Source organism: Camellia sinensis, chromosome 8 (assembly GCF_055761805.1).
Source record: "Camellia sinensis isolate YWXY chromosome 8, ASM5576180v1, whole genome shotgun sequence".
Lineage (NCBI taxonomy): Eukaryota > Viridiplantae > Streptophyta > Magnoliopsida > Ericales > Theaceae > Camellia > Camellia sinensis.
Window position 1 is genome coordinate 177,766,228 of NC_138968.1, and position 10,669 is coordinate 177,776,896.

The window sequence follows — 10,669 nt, forward strand, 5'->3', positions numbered from 1 at the left end:
ATCTCACACACTCTCTCTCTCTCACCACAAAAGAACCTGGCTTATTACGAAGAAATTTTCACACAAACTTAAGAGACTAGGTTCGGTTTATGACCAGGGGTGGACATCGTATCGTATTTGTTGTATTTGTGCCTAATCATATTAGGTTCGTATTAGAATTACTTTAATATTAACCTGACCGGTTTATTATTTCGTATTATTATGTCGTGTCATTTTCGATTTGTGTTATCGTGACTCATTATCATTTCTTATAATTGTAAGTCGATCCAAATATGAAACATAATATATAAAAAAATAATTTAGAGATCTAAAAAGAGAGTTTGAATATAGTAAATCTCACTTGTAATGTGATGTGTGTATGTTTTTTTGCTAACTCAATAGAACTCAAATTAAAACTATACTTTTAAAGGTCTGAATCACTGTTGAAAGATATAATCCAAATGATTGATAATTCAAATACTAATTATCAAACAAACACTAATCTCATCTAAGGCATTAGATACTAATAATGATGAGTCAGCAAGGAATGAGGTCAGTGAACCATTTAATGACTGTAACAGGAAACTTCAAAAGAATCACTGCCAAATTTGCAATCCCAGCACAACATATGCAACAAGGGCACAGGCAACTCAGCACACTCCTGCCACCATTACATTTAGGAAAAAAAAAAAAAAATCAATAATCATTGAGCCACATCATTACTCAGGTGCAAACTCAATTACAAAACAATAAATAAAAAGGAAAGACAAAAATATTTTAAAGAGCTGCTGCAGAGCTCTAATTAGAGCTGCTGCAGTACAGCTCTAATGAGCTGTCCATGAAAAAAAAAAAAAAAAACAAACAGTGAAGTAAAAGACAAAGAAAAATGCTTGGGAGAATTAATTAGTGCTCCCACTAATTAGGTGGCAGTGGGTCCCGTCATTAATGATGTGATGTTTTGGTCTTGGAGTTGTGTTTTTTTTTTTTTTTTTAACTTTTTTAATGCATTAGTACTATTAGTGGTGATGTTTTTAGTGGGATGAATCATTGTTGAAAGACAAAAAAAAGAGGAGGAAAAAGACAAATTAGAGCTTTTTTTTTAAAGATCTAAATCATTTTTCATATTTTAATTCTAGAATACAATCCACCACCCTATGATATTCCTCCACATAACAACAAAATAAAATCACATTCACTTTTTTTTGTATTTTTTTCAAAAATAAAATAAAATTTATTTTAACAAAAATAATAAATACTAAAAAAATATGTTCAAATTTAAAAAAATATATTTTTCCTCCAAAAAAAAAAAGGAAAGAGAAAATCACAAGAAAAAGGATGATTGCTCTTTAACATAATTTTTTTCAAAATTTTGAAAGCATTTTCCCTCCAAAAAAAGAGAATCATTTGCAAATTAGGAGTGATTTTTTTAGTTTTATCAAATTAATTTTTAAAATAAATTTTGAAAACTCAACCAAACAGTCTAATTATATTTTTTTTTTTATATCATGTCTTTACTAATCCCATGTCATGTAATCTCCCGTTACGTGCATACTTACGTTTGTGAGAAACTCTAAAACCCCTAGTTTGAAAAGATGATATGAGCAAAAACCATGCATGGAAGAAGACATTTACAAAATAAAAGATCATACAAGAGATGGTTGGCTTGATGAAAGAAAAGAAAAAAAGAAGAAGAAGAAGGTTTTGCATTGTTTTGCAGAGAATTAATTCATGTCTGAATTAAGAAAAAAAGAATATAAAAGAAGAAGAATAAACAAAAACTCACCCGAGGACCCAAACAACAGCACCAACAAGAGAGAGAAGAAAAGCAATGAAAGCGAATGGCAGTCCTATCAAGAAACCCAATGGCCTGCAATCTGCCATTTAAATTTATATATCTCTCTCTCTCTCTCTCTTCCGTTTCTTTGTTGTTTGTTTGATTCTCTTCTCTCTACTCCTGCAGATTTTGTTACATTGAAGGAGAGCCTTTCACGGTGGAACAAAGAAAAAATTCAAAAATAAAAATAAAAATCTCAGTGATTAGAGAGAGGAAGGGCAGAAAAGATGTCAAAACGGTTTCCTCTCATTGTGGAAGAGATATTTAAATTAAGGTAAAAAAATTAATGTAATAGTAATATCATCTCATTATTAACACATATCACTATTTAAGTATTACAATCCCATAATATATCCGTTACAGTTATTATTATAGGATTAACTTTTCTGCGGTCAATAAAATTGATTGAATCCTCTAATTTTCTGTTGTAGACTTAATCTTGACCCATTCAAATCGTTTATTTTATAAATTTTTTATAAATTTAATTGAGATGATCACTCTCATTAAAAAAGTTAAATCAAACATCGGTAGGTACACATGATTAGATCGCGTTCATCCTTAAAACATAAAACAGAAATAAAAAAATTGACGGCTTTGGCAATAAACCATGAAAAAATTGACGGCTTTGGAAATAAATCATCTATTTTCTTAAGATAAACATGATCTGATCACGCTACTAATGATATCTGACCCACCTAGCTGCCCATATATATAAAATATTAATGACATTTTTATGTTCTTTGCTTGCATAACAAACTAAAAAAACATATATAGGCATGACTTGACAAGTGGGTTTGGATAGGTTTGAGATTATTTTAACTATAAAAGACTAAATAGATTATTTTAGTCACAACAAACAAAGCATTACATCCAACCCATAATCATCACACTCTTCTCTCACAAAAAAAAATAAAAAAAATCAAAAAGTCAAAAAATCATTCTCAAACCAAGCTTTTTAACCCAGGTTAAAATAGTCAAAAAAATCAAAAAGCTGACCATTTTCCAAACGACACCATATATGCACTAGTGGACCGCACACGCAATGCATGTGCAGTTAAAAGAAAACGTAATAATGAGAAAGAAAAAATGCATATAATGTGTTGCTCAAGTAGTAATGACTGGCTTTTCCAAACCCATGATATCTTAATTTCAAGCCTTGTCTCGTTTTTTTTTACATAAACATCAATTTACAAGTATATTTTGGAATGTTTTTACATAAACATCAATTTACAAGTATAATTTGGAAAAATTCAAAATATGGGAACATAAACATGTCAACACCACTAAAAGCCTTCACTTTATATATTAGAATAGATATATAATTTTTTAAAAAAAGGGGTAAAAATAAACACCGTAATTTAAAGCAATATGATCCACTTTCATAAACACCAGAATTTTCTTTTTACACTTCCATGTCCAGCAAGGCATTGAGCTTTCTCTTCCAACACAACGGATTCTAAACCAATTTCAAACTATCCATTCTTTCAAAAGTAAGAAATAAAAAAGAAAGAAAACAGAAGGGGTACTACTAACCACAAAAGCAGCTGTCAACAGAAAGTACAGCAAAACCAAACTATTGCGGCTTTTAGATTTCGAATCTTCTCTATATTTCATTGCAGCTTCCAAAAGGTTGCGGTCAGTCTTCCGCAACATTCACAAGTTCATACTCAATAAGGGAGAGATTGTTGTCCTCTTTCACAACAAAAGAAGCAGGTTCAGTGAGCTCAATTCGGCCCCATTTGTCAACTGCGAGCCTCATGGATCCCTTAAACATGTCAATCTTTGCATTTCGGAGGATGACAGTTGCACCAGGCTCCATCAAATCAACTGAGAGAAATATTAACAGAAAATCATTACCAAGAGGAAACAGTACAAAAATACAGCAAGGAGATTACCACGAATCAAGGAAAGACAAATATATATATATACAACCAACTCTAACTATACGAGTCCATAACAAAATGAGCGATTCTATCACTTTCTGCAATGCATAAAGAGCCGCCATGGTAATTATATTTCAAAATATAGTCTTCATCCATTTTGAAAGTCCTGACACAGATAACTGCATGCAAGTAGATGAAAATTATCAAAATGATAGCCACAGAGCACAATCTTATCAAAAGAAACTGCAATATGCTGTAATAGCATAAATCACACAACTACTACACATTTCACCACAATCATTTACTTTTTACATCAGCATAAACTTCAAAAGGTCGTGATGATGTTAAAAAAGGATGATCAGGGGAAGTGAGAATCCATACAAAATTTGATATTTTTATTCAAGAATCAGTATAAAACGATATTCTGAAACAGCTTAATCGTTTCATTCCAACAGACTCATCAATTTGGTAGAGTATGATGCTCATCAACGTTTGCAAGAGTTGCCTTTTGTGCTGAACTGCTGAAATCTCTTCATTTTGTGGCCAGTGCTATAATTACTGAAACTATACGTTCTTTTTGTAGATTTTGTAGGTGACTTCATTGGACTTCTAATCTCTATTATCAGAATCTTACGATTTGCGATTCGATTCGCAATTTTTGCAAAATCGATACGAATCTATGGGTGAATCTATTTTAGAAGTGAATCTCTAGTGAATCGCACGATTCACAATCGATTCACGATTCAATTCACTTTTTTCGATTCATGCAATTTTTGAAATTATTGTGTACGACATATTTTCGACTCTTTTTTTCTTCATCTTTTTAGTAAAAATGGCATAATACAACTTTTAATAGCGTTTAATACCAAAATAACCAACATATATATATGATTTATTATTATTTTAGTGATCATAGAGTTTTTAATAGGATCCAATTAGATTCAATCAGACCCAACATATTTTTAACATTTCTTCTCATTTTTTTTTCCTTTTAAAAAATCATAATATATCTTCTAAAGATATTTAAGATTAAAGTTACATTATGAATTATCTATTACTATTTTATTAAATTGAATATTACATGTGTGAGGTCAGTTATACTTTTTAAAATGTTTTAGGCTTTAAAATAAAAGATTCTAAATAATTCCTTCTTATTATTTGTTCACTGTTACTTAGAAAAGTATATATGCTTATTGTCCAAATATCAACATTGTTGTTAATTATTGTTACTTTGGAAATTGATAGTTTGTCTATTTGGTTACTATCTTTGTTAAGAATGGCTGATAAGAAATATCTAAAAAAGAAAAAAGGCAAGATGGTCATATTACATCTTTATTAAAAATGGTTGATAAGAAATATCTAAAAAAGAAAAAAGGTAATATGGTGATTTTACATAGGAACCTTTGTTAATTTCTTACCTATTAAACTACGTAATTATTATTCAAAATAACATTTTTATTAATTTAAGTCTAAATATTTTATATTCATAAGATATATTTAACATCTAAATGTGTAGATATATGTTTTTAAGTAATTTAGAAAAAGTGACCGAATCTTTACGATTCACGATTCGATTCAATTCGCTTCGCGATTCAGTACAAGACCATTTCGATTCACAATACGAATCCCGATTTGACAACTATGCTTCTAATTGTTCGATGTCGCCATTAAAGTACTTTCAAAGTCTTATGTAGTTTCCTTCCTTAAACTAGTCCGTTAATCAGTTTTCAGTCATGACTGTAAACTCATTAACTTCCAAGGTGAGAATACGACTTGGCAGTCATCCCTGCCGCAAATCAAGATTGCTTATTGGATGGTGATACCGGCACATGGTATCACTGTTACATCCATTTTTTTAAAAAATAAATGCAAGTGAATTTTGTTACCAAAAAACCATCAAGATGATACTAACGAATATAAAGTAAAAATCAAACAAAACCCAAATCTAAACACACAGAGAATTTATAAAATCCAAAAAAGCAAACAATCCGGAGACACAATGCCCAACTACACAAAATCATCAGAAAACCAAGCCTTCATATGAACTACCAACTCATCCACACCTTGAAAGATAAGCCGGTTACACTCCAACCAAACCATCCACAACAAAGGTGCCAAGACCCACACCTTCCTATGCCTCTTCCCAATATTTACTAGTCAGATCTATATCGTTGGCTTTTGCTGCTCCACCATCACTTACATTTGTCCAGTAGACTAGTAATCCAACTTCTTCTTTTCTTAAAAAATTGCACTAATTAACACTGCATCTGAGTTCTGACCTCCCAATTTGAAGTAACATGAATCCATCTATAAATTGAAATAATTCAATTGTAAAAAAAAACTGAAATGATTCCAGCAGTATATATAACGAAAATTTAGAGAAATCAACTATGATTGTCTACATTTTCTCTCCCTTCTTAACAACATAAAATCAAACATTCAATATTTCATAAACCACTAAAGAACCTTAAAATGCTAATTTCTAAATTTCAAAAATTAGGGCTTTACACTATAGATATAGACGATCAATATCCAACAAACAACAACAAAAAAGACAAATTTTGTAGGGTTTCAAAATGATCAAAAACACCAAACAAGTTCCGATTCATGTACCTTGATCATTGCGTGCGGCGAAGAGGATCGAGGCGGTTTCGTCACCGACGAGACACTCGGAAATGCGGGTCTGGCGGAGGTGCTGCGACACCGATTGGCCCTTCTGCAACACAGCGTTCGCATTCAGAACCTTCACGATCAGAGTGTGACCATTCGTCCCAGGCTTGAGTTGATCGACCTTGACGAACACCGGCTTTCTCAGAGCAGGTTTAGCGGCGTTTTGCTGAGCATTCGAAGAAGCCATTAGAAAACTGAGAGTAAGAAGACAAACCCTAACCCTAATCGCAACAATGACAAGGCGATGATCGATTGTTTCTCTCTCTTCTTCAATTTACTTCCTTCTCGCTCTTGACAGCTTGTGAGACTCTTGCTCTTCTTCATATTGTCAATCAATGTACTCTATCGGGGACTATGCCCTGTCTTCTTCCATTACCATATTTGGAGACGGTTCACGAAAACGTTATAATGTAGCCTCGCTCATACAAATATTATACTTATTAAATATATATAAATTGTGCATATATAAAAATTAAAAAATAAAGGGCTTGTTTGGTTTGATTTTGGGAGATGAGTTTGGGAGATAAAAAGTACCAAAAGTTGTTTGGTTTGGTTTTTTTGGAAAGATGTTTTGAAAAATTATTTTGAGAGAGAGTTTTGGAAAAAGTGATTGATTTGATGTGTATGAGAGAGAGATTTTTTTGGAAAACTTGTTTGGTTTACAAGTTTTGGGAAATTTTTTTGGAAAAATTTGTTTGGTTTGAGTTTTTCTGAAAACTCATTTGTAGAGAAATTTTCTCAAAAATTTTTGGGAAATTCAAACCAAACGAACCCAAAAATTTTCACAAAGCCAAACAAGGTGATATTTTTTACTTCTAAACCATCCTATTTGTTTGTCTTTTTGTTATTGTTTCTTTATTTTGATTTTCCGTATTTTTAGAAATAAATAAAACAATGAAAAAAAGTTTGAAATTGTATGCATTTTCTATTTTTATTTTGTGTCAAAATAAAAAAATAAAAAAATTTGATATTTCTTGAAAAGCATATGTATATATATTTTTAAAAAATATAAGATCATCAATAAACAAATATTAACTCTACATAACAAATTGTAGCCTCTCTCTCTCTCAAATGAGTGACCCAACAAATTGCAACACAGACTCAGTTACGGAATCCCAAGAGGAAGAAGATCATTTGATCAAAAGCACTAAAAAGATCAAAAGCCAAGAAGATACAGGTGAAACAGGCATGGATATTGCTGAAATCCCTAACTTGTCCTCTCACTAATTAACCGAGCATGAATCGCAAGCCACTGCAAACCATTCTCCGATAACGGAGGGCCAAAAGTTAACATCGTTCAAGAAAGCTCTAGCAGCTCCCAAAAATAATGATTTCTACTTTGATGAGACCATGGATCAAATTTTGATAGATGAGGAAGATGATGAGGGAGACACCCACATCTATGAAGGAAACAAGTACAACTTCCTAAGAAATTGCTGGAGCAGATTCGAAAACCTTGGACTAATACTCTAATGGTCCGACTTCTTTGTAAAAGCATTGGATACAAACTGCTCTGCACAAGTGTTAAAATATTATGGGGCCTACGAGATGAATTCAATGCCATAGATCTAGGCAACAATTATTTCTTATTCAAATTCTCATCCAGGAATGACCATGCTGAAGTTTATTCAGGAGGACCGTGGGTCATTATGGACCACTACCTAACAGTGCGCAAATGGAAGCCTGACTTTAAGGCGTCGGAAGCCTTTGAAACCTCTACCGCTATGTGGGTTAGGTTTCCGGAGCTTCTGATAGAATATTTTCAAGAGAAAGTGCTCTATGCAATAGCTAGACAGATTGGTAAACCTCTAAAAATTGATATGACCACAACCATGGCTACCAAAGGTCGCTTTGCTCAAGTGTGCATTGAAGTAGATCTAAGCAAACCATTATGTCCCAAATTCATATTAGGTAAGAAAAGTTACAATATAGAATATGAATCCATCCACTCTTTCTGTTTTTACTATTGCAAGGTTGATCATTGCAAAGAACTATGTAAATATCAAGCGGCAAATCACAAACCACAAGAGGCCCACCGGAGCAGGCCGCTGGCGGAGGAACGACAACTAGCTATTACAAGGAATACGAATCAAACTACGATGACTACCTCTGGTACCAACGGTAATTTGTAGCATACGAACAGAGAAGATGATACATATGGACCATGGATAATGGTCACTAAGAGATCTCGGAAGGTCACAATTCATAGAAAGGCCTAACCATCTGGGTCAAGCCCAAACACAAATAGGTTCACAGAATTGGGTAAAGGAGTCCAACAAGAAGAGGCCCACGGTAGAGGGAAGAAAACTACAAGATTGGGCCTAGATAAAGAAGCATCCAACCCTCACTTTCAAACCCAAGTTGGGTCAAGCAAGACCAAAACAGCTAATCCACAAGCTCTCAACCCATAACAATCTGACATGAATCAAAAACAAATCCATAGCCAACCAGAGCAGTCTCCACCTAAAGCTAATGAAACTAAAGACAAGGACTCTCTGTCCCAGGCAACCTATAGTCAACAGCCTAGTGTTCAGCCGACTGCCAACCTAAGTCCTTTGGGAAAAGAAATTGAAACCCCAGAAATATCAATGGTTGAATCATCTGGGAAAGTACCTTCAAACCAAACATCTCACCCACCTTCATCAGATCTCTTACCTAGAAACAGAGATGGACTCTTAACTCCCAAACACAGAAAATCGTCTGATCTAGGAATCCATCATGGAGACCAAAAAGATCCCACGGCCGGAGGTCTTAATACATAGGATGGAGAATCACCATCTGAACCTAATGTTAGATCAAGGGGGAGAAGAAATTCACCTCGTCACTACGGTATGGTGGATCGAACAACTATGGCTGAGAATAGAGCCAAACTGGTCATCCAGAATAGAGCCATCAACTCACTTAGTTCAAATGGCATCAATGAGATCAAGGGACCAAGATCATAGAAGGATCAGAAGCATCCTCACAAGTTTGGCTACTGACCCTCTCTCTGATTACCCTGTTATGAATACTTTCAATATGATGTTTTGGAATTGCCGAGGAGCATGCAACAATGCCTTTCAACGCAACATGAGGGAGCTTCTCAGCACTCACAAACCAGCTATACTAATACTTATGGAAACTAAAATCCCTTACAGTGCTATGGGCAATTTCTTCAATAACTTGGGGTTCACTGCTATAACCATAGTGGACCCAATAGGAAGAGTAGGAGGAATTTGGCTATTTTGGGACACTGACCAAGTCAACATCAGAGCATCCCATGATACTAATCAAGTTATCCAAACTACCATACACAAGGAGGACTATGAGGAATGGATCATATCAGCTGTCTATGCTAGCCCAAACTCATCTCAAAGGGAGGAACTATGGGTCAACCTTGAAGAGACTGCTAAAACCATGGAGAAACCTTGGCTAGTTGCAGGGGATTTTAACGACTTCACAAACCAAAATGAAAGAAGAAGCTATTCTCAAACTTAAACCATAACAAAGCTCAAAAATTCATAGAGAGAATCAATAATTGCAACCTCATTGACCTCGGGAGTATCGGTCCCAGACTCACCTGGACAAACAATAAGAAAGGCTTGGCTAACACCATGGAGCGGCTGGACAGAGCCATGAGCAATGACAAATAGAGAGCCCTTTTTCCAGAAGGCACTGTAAGGACTCTACCCGCACCTACTCAAACCACTCTCCACTGGTTGTACTTACCCAAGGTATGCACTCCTCTAATCCTAAAATCAGGACTTTTAGATTCGAAGCTGCATGGCTTTGTCACCCGAATTTTTTTGATGTCGTCTTGAATTATTAGGCTAACATGAACTCTAATCTTATGGAAGCTATCAAAGAGTTTGCCAATAATGTGCAAACTTGGAATAAATAAGTCTTTGGTAATGTCTACAGAAGGAAAAGATCTCCTTTAGCTTGTATAGAAGGCATCCAAAAATCCCAAACCCATAACTATTCCAATAATCTTTTCCTGCTTGAACAAGATCTCATCAAACAATATAATTCCACCCTTTTTCAGGAAGAACTTACCTAGTTCCAAAAATCTAGAGTCAAGTGGATCACCTTGGGTGATCAAAATATCAAATTTTTCCACATATCCACCCTTAATAAGTGCAGGAAATTGAAAATCAATTTGCTTAAGAATGATACTAGTAACTGGCTTGTTAATTCTGATGAAATCAAAAATCATATCCTTCATCATTTTAGGGAGTTATTTAACCCAGGGGGAAGTATTATTCTGGATAATTGGAGGAATATCAATAACACCTGGTTTAGTAGAGAGGACAATAAGAGCCTG

The 10,669-nt window shown here is 34.1% G+C and overlaps 1 protein-coding gene across 3 annotated transcripts; it reads right to left on the minus strand.

The window, feature by feature from the left end:
- Nucleotides 1-3,170: 3,170 nt before the first annotated feature.
- LOC114279238 (uncharacterized protein At4g28440) lies at nt 3,171-6,790 on the minus strand. Of its 3 annotated transcripts, none has more exons than XM_028221458.2 (3): nt 6,310-6,790; nt 3,792-3,875; nt 3,171-3,640 (listed from the first exon to the last, which is right to left on the minus strand). In XM_028221458.2, the coding sequence occupies exons 1-3, from the start codon at nt 6,551-6,553 to the stop codon at nt 3,450-3,452; spliced, it is 519 nt and encodes a 172-aa protein (XP_028077259.2). In that variant the 5' UTR covers nt 6,554-6,790; the 3' UTR covers nt 3,171-3,449. The 3 variants fall into 3 exon arrangements, with proteins under 3 accessions (XP_028077259.2, XP_028077263.2, XP_028077262.2); XM_028221462.2 differs by having other exon boundaries at nt 3,746-3,875; XM_028221461.2 differs by lacking the exon at nt 3,792-3,875 and having other exon boundaries at nt 6,310-6,788.
- Nucleotides 6,791-10,669: the final 3,879 nt, after the last annotated feature.

What these genes read in the sequence shown, in the direction of transcription:
- LOC114279238 (XM_028221458.2), bottom strand. Translation starts at nt 6,553, where the DNA reads ATGGCTTCTTCGAATGCTCAGCAAAACGCCGCTAAACCTGCTCTGAGA. An exon ending in CGCCGCACGCAATGATCAAG is followed by an intron (nt 3,876 to 6,309) that starts GTACATGAATCG and finishes ACTTGCATGCAG; the next exon opens with TTATCTGTGTCAGGACTTTC. An exon ending in CTCTTTATGCATTGCAGAAA is followed by an intron (nt 3,641 to 3,791) that starts GTGATAGAATCG and finishes TATTTCTCTCAG; the next exon opens with TTGATTTGATGGAGCCTGGT.